The sequence below is a fragment of the Fundulus heteroclitus genome, chromosome 23, assembly GCF_011125445.2.
Source record: "Fundulus heteroclitus isolate FHET01 chromosome 23, MU-UCD_Fhet_4.1, whole genome shotgun sequence".
Lineage (NCBI taxonomy): Eukaryota > Metazoa > Chordata > Actinopteri > Cyprinodontiformes > Fundulidae > Fundulus > Fundulus heteroclitus.
Genome location: NC_046383.1, coordinates 11882913 through 11901418, shown reverse-complemented (window position 1 = coordinate 11901418; position 18506 = coordinate 11882913). Strand labels below are relative to the sequence as shown.

General features: G+C 39.2%; 2 protein-coding genes and 1 long non-coding RNA gene across 8 annotated transcripts in view; 1 reads left to right on the top strand and 2 right to left on the bottom strand.

The window, feature by feature from the left end:
* LOC118557466 overlaps window positions 1–10074 on the bottom strand; it is a 22011-nt gene extending 11937 nt beyond the window's left edge. Inside the window, exon 1 of the long non-coding RNA XR_004927880.1 lies at window positions 9887–10074. This is a non-coding gene — a long non-coding RNA (uncharacterized LOC118557466). The remainder of the gene's footprint in view (window positions 1–9886) is intronic.
* phox2bb (paired like homeobox 2Bb) lies at window positions 9863–12825 on the top strand. Its single transcript, XM_012870811.3, has 3 exons — window positions 9863–10103; window positions 10747–10934; window positions 11220–12825. Exons 1-3 carry the CDS (start codon window positions 9863–9865, stop codon window positions 11646–11648), a joined length of 858 nt encoding a protein of 285 aa, XP_012726265.1. The 3' UTR covers window positions 11649–12825.
* Window positions 12826–14037: 1212 nt separating this feature from the next.
* LOC105931916 (LIM and calponin homology domains-containing protein 1) overlaps window positions 14038–18506 on the bottom strand; it is a 104818-nt gene continuing 100349 nt past the window's right edge. For all 6 annotated transcript variants that reach the window (XM_036127539.1, XM_036127537.1, XM_036127538.1 and 3 more), the window contains 3 exons: window positions 18175–18283; window positions 16460–16562; window positions 14038–15889 (listed from right to left, as the gene is read on the bottom strand). In XM_036127539.1, coding sequence (XP_035983432.1) covers window positions 15864–15889; window positions 16460–16562; window positions 18175–18283 — 238 coding nt within the window. In that variant the 3' untranslated portion in view covers window positions 14038–15863. The remainder of the gene's footprint in view (window positions 15890–16459; window positions 16563–18174; window positions 18284–18506) is intronic.

Below are 18506 nucleotides of genomic sequence, written 5' to 3'. Positions count from 1 at the left end.
TTCACAATTGAAATCACATGAAATCTGAATAGAATTCAATGAAGTTTGAAGTTGTATCATAGCAATATTTAAAAACATTCAAGCGACATGAATGCTTTTGTAGGAGTTAAATTGTTGCTACCAAATTTGCCTTAAAATGGCAGACTCTGAAATGGTTACATTTAAACTTTAGTTTGACCATATAGAAAAGAAAACTGTTGATTCAATCTGATAGAATTTCTGAGGATTATATCAAATCCAGTTCATCTCTACATTTCAGGGTGCCACTAAAGTAGAATTTACTTTCTCACAAAACGGTTAATGACCTTTGTGGCCATCTTATATAAATACAAGCTAAAAACATTAATACCACAAGGTCTACATCAGTTCAACAAATAAATCAGTGTGGCTGCTAAAAGCTATACCTAAAATATAAAATGTAATATTCTCTTTCCACGTTAAAGCCATAGGTGGTGGGGGATGGGGGAGGAGAACATCTTTAAGTGTGATCACGGTCAGATGTAAGTGTGTAATTTTAAAAGACGCTGACGTTTTATTTAATCCAACAGCGGCTACATGCTTTCACAAAATGCTGCTCAAAACGTCAATAATGTGAGGTCCAGTGTGTCTGAAAATAGGAAAGACAAGATGCCAATTTGACTCGACACACACAAACACACACAAAACAATCTCACACAGGATGGGGATCATCATCAAAGTTCACTGACTGAAGATATGAAAAATACAAACATAATTTGTGTAGTGCAGCCCTCAAACAAAAAACCTCAGTGAAACCAGTAGCAAACATTAAATAAAGATGTAAAGGCTTTAGTTTTAGTTACTGTTCACATGTATCGATTTTATCCAGAACACTGCATCTGTCTCATCCGGCTCTGTGGTGCATCGTCATCCTTCAGAGCCCAGACAACGCCTTCTGGGAACAGGAAGTGAATCAGTGGACAGACCCACTCTGATAGCTCCCATCTGGCTGTTCTTTAAGGCTTCCATCCAATCAAATTAGCTTTGATTGATCAACAAGCTCTGCCATTGGGTGGTAGTCATGGCAATATAATTTACCCTCTGCCGTCAATATGGATGGCTGTTCTTTTGAAGACCAATGGTAAAAGGATGGACATGAAATTCAAGAGAGTTTAGCCTCCTTGTCTGCCATGCAGCGCAGCATGTTCATGTTGTTCCTGCTAAGGGGAGAATGTTGTCATCATGAAATGATCCAGTGGGAAAGAAGAGCATAGGCATCAACAGATCACGTGAGCTGTAGGTAAAAATAGGCTTTTTCATATACTGCATATTGCACAATCCATCCATCCAAAATACAAGTTTAAGAAGAACAATTTGTTTTTGTGTGTGTCTTGTCTGACAGTGTAGTATTAAGAATTGTTGTCTAAATGCCAAAAAGAGCCCAACAGATTTTACTTTCACAAGTGGAGCTTTACTGCTTTCAAAATAGAGCTCTGCTTGATTTATATATGCAAGAAGCTTTATTAGATTTCATGCTGAGACTATTTCATGTTAAACAGACACTGAAACGGGAAAGGTAGAAGAGGAAAAAAGAAGAGAAACAGATACAACGCTGAAAGGGAGAAAAGGTGAAAGAAAAAGAGGAGAGGAAAGGGAGAGAGCAATATAACATCCTCGGAGTCTGCTTCTGCACCTGCAAAGAGAGATATAGAGAGAACAGCAAAACCAGCCGATAAAGTATTACAGGTAGGCTACAACCAACCAACACCTTTATAGCTTGATAGGGGGCTTCAGTATGGAAGTGAGCCTGTAAGCACATGAAGAACATTTCTCGTGTCTGACAATAATTCTGCATCAGTGTGGTATCCAAAATACACTTGATGTTTTTAGAATTAGGAAATAAGGGAAGTGGTGCTGGAAGCAAATTCTCCTGACAAAAGATAAAAATAATGAAATTAAAATAATCTAAATTTAAGTAAAGGAAGAATAAAAAAAAAGTAAAGCAAATAAATCAAGGAAACTTTTTTAAAAACTCTTTAATTAAAGGAAAAATCTTATTAAAATAATTTGCATTAAAAATAAAAACAGCACATACATGAAAAAAATATTGTTCATTGTTACAAAATGTTTCCAAACTTTAGTCTCTTTGAAGTTGTCAGGCTTCGAGTGTAGCTTCCAGTTTTGGTTACAGGACACATTTACTGCAGAGATCAGCCTCTCTGACTTCTAGAACTCAAGCAACATTAAAAAAACAAACAAAAAAAGATTAGGACAAATGTAATCTCCTGAGGAGGGGGTTTTCCTCCAAACACCTGCGTGGGGAGGTAAATGAAGTTTGAACGCATCAGTAACTAGATGTTTTTGTAGATGTGTGCACTTCCGATATAGATTCAACTTCTCTGCTAGTATTGAATTAGAAATGTAAAGTCACCCTATGTTCCCAGTTAACCCGGTGTGTCACTGATAAGTTAATTAACGGCTCTGACATCTCATTTGTATAAGAAACAATAAATGTGAGAAGCCCTGTCGTCGGCGCTGGTTGGGTCCCCCCTTTTGACTGTATGGAAATCATAATTCATATGAGCTGCCTGATGGTTTATGCAGATGGAGGCTGCAGGCGAAACAGCTTAATGCGCGGCCACGTGTTCAGTCATAACACATGTGAGGAATATGAAACTGGGAGAGAAAGGAGGAACCACGAGGCGCGGCAAATTAGCAGCTTTAGAAATTGATAGCAGGTGTTTACATGCGGCATTTTTGCATATTATTATATGGAAGCAGGAGGGGTGTAATAAACATCACAAAGCCTTGTATCATAATCAATATAATACACAATGACCTTGACGTTGCATGATGGATTGGGGGACAAGGACTACTGTAATTGCAGCCTGCCTCCCTCGTTCCTTCCCTTCTTCCTTTATCTTCTTCCTTCCTTCACTTCCCTACCTCCCACTATTTCCACGGGTTTTTGGCGTAAAACAACAGCGCTGCGTCATGCGCGGTGCGCCACCTCGTCGCCTGCTGCCTAGATGACCATTAATCGCTTAATTCCAGTAAACCTACGCGCTCACAAAGGGCCGCTGTCTTCCCCTTAATGCATGTGTGATTAAGCTTCCGGGCAGGCCACACGGCATTATTAGCCAGCAGGTCCTTGTATAGAGGGCCAAATGCCTTCAGGGGGCCCGAGGGTGGTGTGTGTATGGGGTGGCTGCGGAGGCAAGTTAATGACACTGACCCTCACTTCCCCAACAGCTATTCAATTCAACAATAATAACGGGTCACGCAGCTGATTTATGGGGTTGGGGCTAATAATTGTCAACTGCTAATGCCAGGGTGGGATGAGAGAGGGAGGGGAGGGGGTAATGTCAGTGGACTATGCTAAATAAAATATGCTTTGACCCCACTGGGGGTGAAATGAAGAAAAAAAAATGACAGATGATGTTTCAGACACCCCTTCCTCTCAGAGCTTGTTGCAGCCAGAAACCACAAAGCCTGGTGTTTGTGCGATCTGAAGCATTCAGAGGGAACCTCGCAGCCTGCAGCCTCATGGCCCTGCATCTCTCCAGCCCCGCCGCCCTGCACGGCTGCCTGCAATAAATTAATAACAACCAAACAATGTGTCGCGGAGAGGCGGATTCGATTACTAAGTTTATTTACAGGGAAAATCTCATGAAGGCCATTGACCACCGTTAAACAGCACGGGATGAAACGATGACAAGAGCCCCGATAAGAATTTAATTCCATCTCATTTCAGACGATTTTATGAATCAAATTCTTGAACACTGGCAAGAGATTTAATGATCGCATCTTAGCGAAATCTTATTTCAGAAGCGGTCGATGGCATTTCTCTGCGTTAATGTCGACTTAGAGGTTGGAGTAATTTAGTAATTGATTCCTTGCCTGGCTCTCGCTCGTGCCAAGGCCGCGTTAGAGGGTAATATGTTTCCTAATCTTATCCCCCGGAATAAGATTTTTATGTTAATCCGCTGGCTGGTCTCTTGGTCACTCGGGAAGCGCAGATAAAGGCTCGGAGGGGCCGATGAGACCAGGAGAGACAAGCTGGGTTCTCCAGGAACTGGCGGCAACATCTGGAAGACAATGGCGCACATTAATGCAGGATGAGAGGACGCACCAGTGTGTAACCCATGAATGTATCTGAAAGACCTCTAGAGGCATGGCAAATTTATTTTTAAGGCACTTTTCATGCACAAAGTAATTAAAACTGCTTCAAAAGGAAATGGAAGAAAAGGTATAAAGAAAAATTAAATTGTAGAAAACAGAAATATAAAATAATAGAAAACTTCAAGGTTGAAATAAAAATAAACTCCGAAACCTGGCAGACGTATAGTCAAAAATATTTTCCTGAAATCAAGAAAATATAGGAAACGAAACAGATATCTCTCAAAAGACAAAGAAGCTTCTTAAAGAAGTTTCAATTAGAAGAAACAGATTTGGCAGTTTTTTATTCACATTTATCAAGAAGCAGCATCTCCATTTAAAGATTAGAGGAACAATCTTTACAGGAGTTGCAGAAATCAAACCCTTTTTTAATTATTGCTTAGCAGTTTTTATGCATGTTTTCACTGATATTTTGATGATTTATCTTTGGTGATGAGCTTCAAGCCTTGGAGGTTAGGATAACCACCCTGATCTTTAGCTGTCTCCACAGTCTCTGTTTGATTTAAACCAGGACTCTCAGGCTGGGGCTGAGCCATAAGTGTTACTTCCAGTCAGAACAGATGTGTTGGGAAAATTAAAAGATTATCTCACATCCAAAACTATTGGGGGTATGAACATTTTTGGTCTTAAATGTACCTAGAATGTGACAGAAATTAACAAATGAAAAAATATTTGGTTCTAATGGGAAAGCTGCAGTGAACAATAACGTTGTAATCCTTATTTGAAGGAGCCAATGTCTCAAGGTTCGGCCCTTCTAAGGTTTTCAGGGAGTTGGTTGCAGAGCTGAGGAGCACAGACGGTTAATTATGGCTTGTTTAACTTTAGTCTTGGGAAGTAAGTAGGACTCTAATGACCTAAGGGGCCTTGGTGGGTCATAGCTCACAAATATATTCAGGTCAGAGGGTATTTAGTGACTTATGATATTAAAATCTGGTGCAATATGATCCATTTCCCAGGTGTGGGTCAGGACTCTAGCAGCAGTCTTTTGGATAAGCTGTCGCTGCATAACTGATTTTTTTCTCCCCAACAGGACTAGTAAGACAATTACTGAAAATAAAAACGTGTGTGTTGTTTCTTTGTGTCCTAGTTATGATACCATTTATTCTGGTAATGTTTTGAAAGATTGTGATTTAGTGATTGTGACTTAATATTTTTTTGTGATTGTTTGATCATCGGTCTGAGTCCATTATCAAGGCTTTTTGCAATCTCTGTGAATTTTAGTCCTGTTAAGTCTAGTTGAACTCGGATTTCTTAGCTCGTATTTGTAACACCAAAAACAAAGAATTTGGTCTTTATTGTAATAAATTTGATTAAATTGTGAGAAATCCACTGATTGTATGGACACTGCCTATGACTTTAAATAATCAGGAAATATAATGCTGTGTGTCATCAGCATACAGTCGTATGATAGAAGATGTGGTACTCCATGAGCTGAACTAGATGCACATGCTGGCTCAGGATGATAGACATTACTGGAAAGTCAATGGCTTGATGATATTGGGGAGATTTCTAAACAATAGATATTTATTTTAATTTACTTTATTAACTGACTTTGACTGTATTGTCATAAAAATAGGATCAATAGGAAATAGGGAAATGTAAATCTGTCTACAACATTGTGTGGTGCTGATTTGAATATACATTTCTGGTTATGAATCAGATCTGTCTTACAAAGTGGCTTGAAGTGACATTTGTTATATACAAAAGTTCTCCGTAAACCTTGTATGAATCATTCAAGTATTAAAAGTGGTCTGAGAATTGAGCCTTGAGGGACCCCACACTTGATCTTTGTTTCCTCAGATTTCTAATTGCCAAATGACACAAAGTCCGCCAAGTAAGATCTGAACCAATTTAGCATTGTAGCAGATAATCCCATCCACCTTTTTTAGTCTATCAACCAGTATGTTATGAGCTTTGTCAAATGCAGCATATAAATCAAATAATACCAAAACAGAAGCTTTTCATCCATTGCTTTTGAGACGTGTCATATGTATGGCAATTACCATGCTTAAAAGTAAATTGAGTTTAAATAAGACAATTTAAATGCTTGGAGACAATAACAAAGAAAAATTATTTGGGAAACCAGTCAATGTCACCCTAAAGCAACAGTTTATGGTAGAACAATGATGCAACAATTAAAAATGCGTAAAAGGTACAAACCAGATATGGATGAAGCTGGACAAAGCAAAGTAAAAACCCTCACTTCCTTTGTGTTGCACTTTTCTTTTCTCTTCAGCAGACACTGGTGGAAGACACCAGTTCCTAATTTAATTTTGTCTCTTCTCCAGATGTCACTTTCCATCTGTGCGCTTGGAAACACCATGTGCTTTATACACACGAGCCTGAAACACGTTAGAGGTTCTTCCACTTTTATTTTAAAACGCGTCAACCTGCAATAATTTAATCAAGTAAAATTTAACTCTGGTGAAAGAATGTTCTAACTATTCTGGACAGATTGTATTCAAATGGAATAATCTGTGGGGATCCTATAGCACCTTTAACAAGAGTCTTATCTCGGATTTTTCCTTCATGCCGGATATTTTTTTTTTTTTTTTTTTTTGTGTGCCGTCGAATTGAGACATCACACTAAATCGCCATGAGAGCATCCCCAAAATGAATTTTTATTTGCCCCAGAGCCCCTCCCCTGCAACACGCAGCCTTATTAATAATTGCTTTGATAAGCCCAGCATTTCCTCGGGCAAAGGAGTGAGACGTTATAGGTGAAATGTGACAGCAGGATCCTCCCATCTCTCTCCCTCTCTTTATCCTCTTCTGTTCCTTTGCCTTTTCGGGGAGTGGATCCATCCAATCCATCCGCAGACAATGGCATTTTGTTCCTCTTTTTGTTCCTCCTGTCGACCCGCATTCCTATATTGCTGAGCAACGATAGTGTGCACTAAATGGAGAGGAGTTCCTCCCGCATCCCGGCTATTGTTCGGCACTTGCCAGGGGAACTTAGTGTCTTGCACACATCGCATTTTCTTGATTTATTTAGGTAAAGCTATATAGTTAAAGTCAGATAATTACAATTTAATTACTGCTTTATTAGATTTAAATAGCTATTATGTTACTGTAAATCACTACAAGCAACATTCCAACCAGCATCTCTCACGGCTAACGCAGAATTGGATACAATCTGCACATTGCATTTTGCACAAGTCCTTAAAATCGTGTAAAGAAACTGCAGTGTGATTTTGAATTCAATATCCAGACATCAGAGGGGAGTCTAAGGTCTTTCGTCTCACCAGAACCAGTTGATAGAATTAAAAGATGTTGAAACTATAAAAGAAGGGGCGTTTCAATAGCTGGTGGACTCTGGTGGAGGGGACCAGGCTATAGAACGCAGGAATAAAGAGCGGCCTCAGTGAAAGAAACCGATGGCTAAAAGCTATAATTATATTTGCCTCGGCGAAATATCAGAAAAGACTTCTCGTTTCTTTGAGCGTTATTAGATTAATTCCCAGAGATGGCTTCTTTTCTTGCTGCCAGACGCGTGGAGGGAGGACGGTGAACCATTTGGCTCTTTGGTTTCAATAATCAAATTAACCATTTGGTACAACTTTTGGGTCCCAGCTCGTGTGCAGAGGGAATAAAGAAGATAAAAAAAGAAACCATTTACATAATAGTGACGGGGTTGTGTCAGTAAAGAATAAATAAAGAGACAGAAACACACTGCGAGGCGTCAGCAGTCGGGCAGACATGCATTTAAGGCAAATACACAGAAGCAACAAAAGTGTTTCTATAAAAGCAGCTTCTTAAATCTGTGATGCATTAGTATTTTGTTCAGATGCTTAAAAGTAGATTTTAATCATAAAGTTGTTAAATTTTGAATTACACCTGCAAATCTTCATCCTGTTAAAAAAATAACAGCAACAATATATATTTCTATATGTCTTTAGGTGATAAAGTAAAAGATCAATACTGATAAACTCGGATAAAATAAAGTCAGAGGCGCTGCAGAAAGGAAAAGAATCTATAATAATCCTGTAAAACTGAACAGGCTGTGAGACAAACGCGTTTAATATCCACTGTCCAAACTGACACCAAACTCACCTGCTGTAAAATACATGCTCCCAGTCCCCGTGGGATTATTATAACAACGTTACTGTAATATTCCAGTCACGTCACATGACGAGATGAACGCATTTTGCCACAAATATATAATTTGCTAAATTAGATTGATGCGCCATAATTACTGTTGCGCCTGTTCTGTGCGCCAAATCAAGAAAGACTTGGACTCCATGCTATGAACAAAAATAGGAGGAAAAGAAGAAGAAGAAGACGAAACACAGCCTGTGTGGAAGCGGAATACAAACGTGTTCACCTTATTACACAAACCGAATTAACCACTCAGCCAATATTGGGAGCCTGAGAGGTCCGATGACTGCCGCGCCAGTTCGTTACTTTCATTACAAAGATGTTATTTGCCAAATAAACGGAATAATGAAAGCAATAAAGAGAATTATAAAGTCATTTGAATCATAAAAAAAAAAACACGCCCGGATGTTTCGCACGACTTGATGCTGCGGCACTGTTGGCGAAGGAGGAGGCCGACGTTGGCAAAAATGGCGGGTCATTAAGCATAATGTGTGTTTATTTTTCTTGCTTTTAATTTTAAAAATTAACTTTACCTGCTTCCCTGATGGAGACCCAGCAAACAGTTAAATGGGTTACACGTTTATTTATTTATTTTGTATTTGTGAAAGAAGGAATTATCTATTTGAAGCATGTCCTGGATACGAGTCATTTACCTGCACCTTCAGAGTTAAAGTCTGATTCTCTTAAGCAAAACAACATAAAAAAAGCCAGTATGGAAAAATTCACGATCGCCTATTTGCGTGTTATAGGGTATTTTTTTTTTTTTTGCAGAACGATTACATTATTATCAAGTGCACTTGAAACGGATCAGTGTGCGTAAAAATAGGTCATTTTACTGGATAAAATTGATGTGTTTTACCGCTACAGTGCAGGAGATCAGTGGCAGAAACAGCAGGGAAAAAATGTCGGAGCATACGGACAGAAAGAAGAGGCAGAGTGGGAATACTCTGTGAAATCCTGCCCAAGGTATACGGTCGCTTAAAAGGCTTAAAAGCTTGGAGAAAATTGGATCAGGGAGAATCGTCACCCAACTTTCATTATTTCCAAGTGGTGTGATTGAATTAAAGGGCAAGATGTTGGTTGGAGAGGAGTGGGGTGGATGGGTGGAGGGGGTGGGCGGCGGTGGCGGTGGTGGAGGGCTGCGTAATGGCGTGGTATTAAATTCTAATTAGAGATGCAGGGGATCAATGATAGGGAGGTTGGACAGCCCGGGCCCCCAGTGCCAGCCCAATAGACTGATGAGTTATTGTCATGTAAAAAAGCGCTAGCAATAAGACCAAACGCTTTGCTATTGTCCAAGCGGAAAGAGCCAAGTTTATTATGAGGACTATATGCTCTAGAGACCTCGGGCTAGGCGGCTCTTAGGGGGCTTTTCATAAAACAGGGCTAGGTTCCTATAAAGGAGGCCAGTTTTGGAGAAGGCGCTGAGCAGTGAACATCTACTCACCGTCCAGCCTTCTTCCAAGCAGTCCAAACCAAACAAGTCATCAAACTCAGATTGCGCGTCTTTCTCATTTTGATTTTTTTATTCGTTTTTTTTTTCTTTTCAGACCCATTTTTTTTGGGTGCTTCTGGTTGACTTTTTTTCAGGGAAGTGCAGCTTTCAATCTCAACCGAGCCTTCTCAAATGTATAAAATGGAGTATTCTTACCTAAATTCCTCTGCCTACGAGTCATGTATGGCCGGGATGGACACGTCGAGCTTGGCATCGGCCTACGCGGACTTCAGTTCGTGCAGTCAGACCAGTGGCTTCCAGTATAATCCCATCAGGACCACTTTCGGGGCCACCTCCGGCTGTCCTTCCCTAACGCCGGGGTCCTGCAGTCTGGGGACCCTGCGGGACCACCAGAGCAGCCCGTACGCCGCAGGTAAGCAGCAGAGAGCTCCGCAGCCTCAACCCGGTGTGTTATAGGACGCCTTGATTGCATTTGAAAATGGAAATGTGTTTAGTATTTACCAAACGAAATTTGCTTACACAAATGAAAGAATTTATCACGTTAGAAGCGATTGCAGGCAAGGGGTAATTCGGTTATGGGGTTATACTATCCCAGTCACACCCAAAACCGCCAACAGAATTATCTTAAGCTGCCAAAATGATAGGCATAATTTATTTACTTTGCGATGAGACATAAAGCTTCGAAAATAATTAGATAACCAAAGACTAAAGCTCATTATTGACACCAAATTGGAGTTACAGTAGCAACAAGCGGGGCGGACGGCAACATTATGACAAGTTTTCAAACAGGAGCCTCAATCTGAGGAGCAACAATTAATTTTACAATTAACCGCTTCACAGGTCAGCGGTGTTATCAATTCTGATCTAATTCAAAGGTAATCAAATGCACGATTTAACTGGAAGCTCCAGCTCAGCGTGCGTAACAGGATTTTACACAAAATAACCAAATTTCAATTTGCTTCTATTTGACAGCATCGCACCTAAACACAATCACATTCCCTTGTTACTAAGCGGATGAAACACGCCTAACCTTGACATTTGCTTTTGGTTTACAGTCCCCTACAAACTCTTCACCGACCACGGCGGGCTGAACGAAAAGAGGAAGCAGAGGCGCATTCGGACTACGTTCACCAGCGCGCAGCTGAAGGAGCTGGAGCGGGTTTTCGCAGAAACGCACTACCCGGACATCTACACCAGAGAGGAGCTGGCACTCAAGATTGATCTGACTGAAGCCAGAGTGCAGGTACAGAACAAAAAGCCGCTCAACAGGCGCTCACCGCTGGCGGCTGCCTTTTCGCACGATTACGCACCAGTGGACTTGGAATACAATTAAGATTCATCTAACTATTTTTTTAATCAAAGGATGAGATGAAAATCCTGCAGCTTTTACTTCACGAATAGCGAAATCACCTAACTTAATTTCTACTAGTGCTTTTATTGTAATTATGTATAAACATGAACGCAATGCCGTAGTTGTTGTGTCTGTGGTGAAAAGTTTCCGCTTACATCTTTTCAAACGATTTTGCAGGTGTGGTTCCAAAATCGTCGCGCCAAATTCCGCAAGCAGGAGCGCGCAGCCGCCGCCGCCGCAGCGGCTGCCAAGTCCAGTTCCGGGAAGAAATCAGACTCCAGAGACGAAGACAGTAAAGACACCAAAACCACTGACCCAGACAGCACGGGAGGACCAGGGCCGAACCCGGTCCCCACTTCCAACTGCGGCGGACCGAGCCCCACCACAGGTCAGGTCAACACCACCGGGAACGGACAGGTGGACCAAGTGAAGACCTCCGTGTCCAGCGGTATGGGCGTGACGGCACCGAGCCAAGGCTGGGCCACTGCACCCGGGACCATCACATCCATCCCGGACTCTTTGGGCGGGCCCTTCGCCAGCGTACTGTCGTCTTTGCAAAGACAGAACGGAGCTAAAGCGACATTAGTAAAGACCAGCATGTTCTAATGAAGCTTAGAAAACCCAAGCCGAGTTTTCTGGAGACTGAAAAAGCAATCGCCCAACACAGACTGGAGGACAATAAAAAGCAGTTAGAAAAGACAGACGAATATGGTAATTTTATTTTTACCTTGCGCTTTTCCTTGTGGTCAACAATTTCCCTGTAAAATATTCATCTTGACAAGTCACATTTTCTCATTTCCATCACAAGACTGAGACTAAAGCGTGCTGGATGAACTATTACCATCTACTCCATGTCAAGTCTCAGAGCTTAAAAAGCAGCGAAAGAGACAATTTCCTCTCTCTTAAAACCTAGAAAGGCATCATACCTCAATTTAATTTAGCTTTAGGAAAAAAAAAATGTTGAAGCAAACGACTTGTTCAGATGTTTATTTTTGACTTTTACGAGGAAAGAAGAAAGCTCTTCGCAGTGGAAACGCGCGGTGCCACCAGTGAGCGAAGGAGCCTCGTTAAGTGACGCTCAGAGTCAGAGTTCAACAGCCGCTTTTGTTGGGTACAGAGGCGCCTGATATCCATGACTGAGCATGCTCTGACAACAACCATCCACCGACGCGCTTTTTTTGTTCTCTCTATACACAACCTGCTGCGTGGAAGCTGCGTCTTTTTGTTTCTTAGGGCTGCAGAGAGTTTAGTTTCTTTAAATTGTCGCTATAAACACACTTATTTCCTCGATATTAAAAAAGGCACAAACTACTGCAATGTTCACCTCAGACAGGAAATCTGTATGTTTTGTGTGTCTTTCTACGGCAGTGTTTTTGTGGCTCAAATTGTATAGTGTTACTACGTATTCTTGTCTCTTATAGTTGAACCATAGGCCATATTCCCTCGTAGATCGACCATACAAGTCTTTTCGATGTTTTACTAAAAGTCCCTCGGAAGAATTTATTTTGGGTATTGAAAACGGGGGGATGGATGCAGACATTGTATTTATTTCTATATAATTTGCATGTTGTCTTTTTGTCCGATTTTCAAATAATTTCTCTCCCATTTTGTGAGCATTATGTAACATGTTTTTTTTTTTTTTTTTTTTGTCCAGGATCTGAAAGTTATTTATATGTAGGTAATGAATGCTTATATTTAAGAAGGAAATATTTCTACATGTGCACATAGTTTTCAAGGTGTACCATTGAAATGATTGTTGATGATAAAAAAAAAATAGTCCAAGCTCGCTTTTGTCATTTTTTAAAAAGAAGTTCATGAAGTAAACATCACAGACATTAGGTCAATTTTACGACGATTAGGCCTACATGGAAATCTCCACCTGGTGGTTTGAAAAGGCCGACGGTTTCAGCACCAAGGGCAGCTCCAGCACGGCTTCTAATTTATTCAGGTTCTTCAGATTTCTTTTTTTAGTAACAACCAAATGAACAAATGCCCACTTCTCCTTAAAACAAACCAAATAAACCAAAAGCATGGTTTTGGCTTAACAAAATCTTTTAGCAAATTTTCTTCACCAGCTTAGATGGTTTTCACATCGAATAATTGATCAGTTAACATTTGTATTTAAAATTAAGGCATAATATTGACCATATTCCCTTTTTATGACTATATTGTAATATTGAGAAAATTAAATAAACACATAAAAAGCGAAGCAAACAAAATACGAAACAAGACCCACAATAAAAAAATAATAAACAGAAAAGTAAAACCGAAATTCCACCAGACTAAATAAAAAAAAAAAGATAACTCACTTTAATCTGTAAATCAAAAAAGGAAGACATGTTTTAAAAATCAACAGCAACCAAAATAGACTAATACCAAATAAATAAATACAAATTCCAACACCTTGGTGGCTTCATTATGTTTTTACACATTTGTCAAAAAAGTGATGTTAAAAAATATATAATATAACCAAGTTTAACACGTTTTTATGCTCCCATAATTTTTCCAGGTGGAATTAGGTTACAGTTTTTAGATAATAAATGCAATAATAATAATAATAATAATAAATAGTAATAATGACAATGCAAGTTTCACCCATTTTGTTGTTTTTATGAGGTATTTTTAACCTCATGTTAACCATGCTAAGCTGAGAATAAAAATTATTTCACTCATTTGTCCCTCTTGCTTCCTCTTCATGCATTGACCACAATGTCTGCTGAACCAGTCAATATTTAGGGTAACTTAAATAACCCCAAACTTAATTTATGCATTATTGTTCAGGCAAGTTTCCCGGAATATTCTCATTAAGTATTTGTACTACTCAGTTTCAGGAAAAATATGACAATATCAATAAAGGTGATGTGGAAACATCAGTTTTTTTATGCTGATGCAAAATTTTCCTGTAAATATAAGCTTTGATAAGGATTTTTCCATACATTTCCAAGAACTTTCAAACATGTATCAGCCATTTGTTTTGCAAAAAGGAGAAAGAATATAATTTTGATTTATCATGTTTATTTATAAACATACAGTAATGCAATAATAAATGCCGTCGCATTTATACATCAAATGAAACTATATTCTGGGTAGTGTTCAAGGTGAATATTATACAATAAATACAGTACAGATGCAAAAAGCTTTCCATTCCCCTACTGTCCAGCACAAACCCTCTGGGAGAGAGCTCGGACTCAAAATTCCTGCAATAAAAGACTTGTCTTTGATTTACTCATCAGCTAAATGAGGATTAAAAAATAAAAATAGAACAGTTGGAAAATAATCTTAAAAATACTGTAGATCAGAGAAAGTGAGAGATGACCCCGGAGGTGAAGCCTGTTCAGCACGAGGAAGTTTAGGCTGTGTTGCTTTCATACAGCAAATCATTTGGTTTTATGCTTAAACATGCATTTTTTTTCTCCAAAACACCCACAACACATCATAAAGCTCTTAGCCAGAGTTTTAAATGTGCAGCTGGCAGGGTAAATCTTTCGTTTTAAACCAACCAAACATTGCACAGGTGCAGCTGCTGCTGGTATGTCTTCATATTACCTCTGCTGATGATAGATGTTGCAGATAATGCAGATGTTTGTGTTTAAACTTTTTCAGGCGCATAAATGAACTATACAGCTGAGAAATGATCAAAATAGCCCAATTCTTACACATTCAATATCACAAACATCCAAAATGAAACCCATATTTGCCCTGCGGTACGGAGTACACGCGGTATATTGTGTAACACATGTTTTTCTTTTATCATGTACCATTACACATCACAGGGCAATCAAAGGGAGATGATGAAATCGAGTATGTCTGGATGGAAATAAACACCAGTGATTACGCGGATGAAGGAGGGATCTAGTTTGCACTTTCTGTGGTTTCCCAGTTTAAATTTGACCAAATCATTCTTCGCCAAAGAAAAACGGTGGAGAAATAAGACACCACACAAGTGGTGCTTTGCTTCCTGCATCATGTCACTGTCCTAAGGCACATTAAAGTGTTGGCTATACAATCAGACTGGATAAAGAACAATCTGCTGCAACCAAAAAGCTCATAAACAGCACACTACTGGCATTACTGCCTTAAAATGAGCCCAAATCTGTTCCATATCTTTATATCAGATACTAATCTTGTTCTGTACAGAAAACAAAAGCTTTGTACCAGGGTCGAGTGTAAAAATATATACTTTTGTGCACTTTATTTGATTCTAAATAGGTTTATTCTGAACATTATTGCACTTTTCCAATTTAGCATTTAGGTTTTAATGTGTGTTTTACCCATAGGGGCACAACAGTGTATATATTTTTAAGATTCAGTTTATTAAAGACTTACAGAAAAATCCAAATGAACAAACTGGTCTCATTTCCTAACCCTAATATTTGGATTTGAATCCCTTGGAGAGAAAAAATACAACAACCCATAAATCTTTAATCCGAAACAGGTTGCATAACACTTCTATCCCTCATGTGGAGTTAAAAGGTAAATTTTATTTTCCAGCATAAACAGGGGGTTCAATGTGTTTTCCATTCAACATGGCTGCCGCCTCAGAACAAAGTTGATGCATAAAGAAGCATGTTTCATGGATAGACGAGGACCGATTGAATTCAGACTTCACTCACGCAGCAGATGACATGAACACAGAATATATGTTGTTGTTTTAAACTGTCCCCAGATCCCTATTTGGCCCATATGATGAATCTCCAGTGGTCACAGAGCTGCGGAGGAAGCATACATCCCAACAGGCTGCGGAGGGCATGATTGGTGGATAACCAGGTTAAAACAGGGATGACGCTTTCTTCGGTGAACCTTGTGCTTTTCACTTGAGCGTCACAACGTGGTCGGCTGTCCGGCCGCTTAAAGGAAAAGACAGACAGAGTAAATGAAAACAACAATTTTAATGAGCAAAAGTTTCATTTTAAAATAAAGAATAAAAAATGAATTCTTCTAACTAAAAGCTCTAGTTTAATTTTGGTTGCCTCCTTTTCAACTCCATTCTGATGCTTTACTGGGTCTGACCAGCTTTTATTAAAGCAATACTAAGCAGATTTGTTTTTTGTCTCTCACTGGGCTCAATGTGAAAAGTTAAAAAAGTTCCAATTTAAAAGCTTTAAAAACAAAACAGAAGAGTTTCCTTTGACACAGCACATCTACATATATACATATACATATATACAACCTACTTTCAGGTTGTATATATTGTGTCCTCTGGTTCACGTTTGATATTTGCTCTTATTACTTGTGGCACCAATGTATGGGCGATGGACCTTAAATGAAGTAATGGAGATGGCTGACTGGCATAAGATTATGTAGGGATAAACAATTGCCTCAGAAACTGCTGATTTGAAAGAAAGTAGAGAAAAAGAAAAACAAACGTTGGTGCTAGAAGGGAGGCAGGGTGTTTGGAAACAACATGGGAAACTTACAGCGGGAACGGATGTAGCATTGATTGCAGTTGAGGAGGCCGTTTCTGATCCGGACGTCTGTCCCTGTGGTGGTGTCGCCCAACTGTCCTTTACACACCCCACACTACCAAAGAGACAGCAAATATATTTGATCCATTTATTAATACCTTAAGATACAAAAATGTGTTCAGTGTTGTTTCAATCAATGCTCCTCTGTTGAAATTCTGGCTAAATAAACAACTCTTGTCTGTAAAGAGCAGTAGAAATAACAGAAGAGATGTTTTAAGGAGAAACTTAACCTCAACTTTGTAATTCATTGTTTTACTCTAAACCAGGCACGTCCGAAGTGTGGCCCGGGGGCCATTTGTGGACTCTGTACTGATTTTGGGTGCCCCCCCCCCCAAACTGCATTTCAATAATATTTGGTCCACCAGAACAGGTGGCTGATGCAGACGGAAGATTTTAGTTTTTAATTGGGGCAAAATTATTATAGAAAAGTTACAATCCTACAATTGAAAATCTTAAGTACAACACAAAGTATTTATCTTCTAATAAACACACTTTTGACATTCTCTTTAATTTCATAGTAACATCTATCCAATGGCATTTAATTACAGATATACAGACTTTGATGCATTAAATCTGCTTTATAATTCAATTATTAAAATTGGCTAATTACAGCAAGTGTTTTCAAAGAACAACTGAGCCAAATGCTGTTCTTATCTTGCTACACCAAAAACAGTTCAGTTTATTATTGCTAAAGAGTCAAACTAAATTATTCAAAATAATTGCAAACTGGAAGAGTACAACAAATGAGACAAAACCATTTTTAAAATTTTGGATGTACGATAATTTATACATTAATTTCCAACAAAAAATCCAACAAATTTATTTATCCAAAATTATCATATTTAGTGTAGCAGGTAAAAAAATTAGCATTTTGTTTTGGTTAAAAAAATTTTTGGCCCTCGAGTTCCTTTGACTTGACAATTTTGGCCCATATACCGAAAAATTTGGACACCCCTGCTCCAAACCATCCCGTTGATGTTCTGGTTGGATGTTTAACCTCTTGACTGGGTTGGAGGTTAACCTCCACCTCAGTCTCTGACAGGTTTTCTTAAAAGATGTCTTCACGGAAGAACCCAAATATTTACGTACACTGTTTTAAAAAGGCAGAAGCATTTTTCACTAAACTTTTCAGGTTTTTGGTAAGCTAGGATTTCCTAATTTGCATTTATTTGTAAATGATAGCATATTGAGACTATTGAGAATTTTCTGTTGCTTTATTTAACGTCAGAAGTTTACATACACTTTGACGAGTATGTCTTTAAAAGATTTGGGAAAACCTACATGGTGATGCTATGGTGTTGTACTCACACTTTATCTTTGCGCCGCCTTTGAAGAATTACACATTTTCAGGTTCTCCCATTCCAAAAAAAAACCCTCTACAACATGGGTCAAAAACTTAAATGTAGTGAAGCCATGGCTCTGAGGATTACCCACAATCCCTAATTACTCATACTACTGACTAAACAGCAGATGGCGCTGTTGTCCCAATTAGCAGGATTTAATGCTAGCTTTTTAACTGTGTATTTTCTGGACAAAACACTAAGGTAAAGCTGTCCAGGTCCCATTCATGCTTCTGCTGTTAAAAAAAACAAACAAACAAACAAAAACAAACAGAGAGGTTCCAGTCTTTAAGCATAAATGAACTAAACCCTCTCTTGTGCACCAACCTTGAAGCAGTGGATGTGGAAGTAGAGGCTTAGAGTCTCTATGATCATGGCCGCTCCCTTTCCCAGAGGCTGCCCACAGCTGGAGCAGAGCTTCCTCCCACTGACGGACCTACACGAGGCAGCAGACACAGTTAAGGTTTTCTTCCAACCAAGGTCCAGAGGCAGTGTGCTTGTTCTATGCATTGCCAAAATATGTTTTCCTGTTTCTAACTCATCACCATTTTGTTTAGCATTTTTATTGTGTTGGGATTTTTATGACACCTTATCAAAGCTGTGGGTTCTGTGCATTCACATTAATCTGAAAACTAGAATTTCAGCTTCAACGTTTGTGA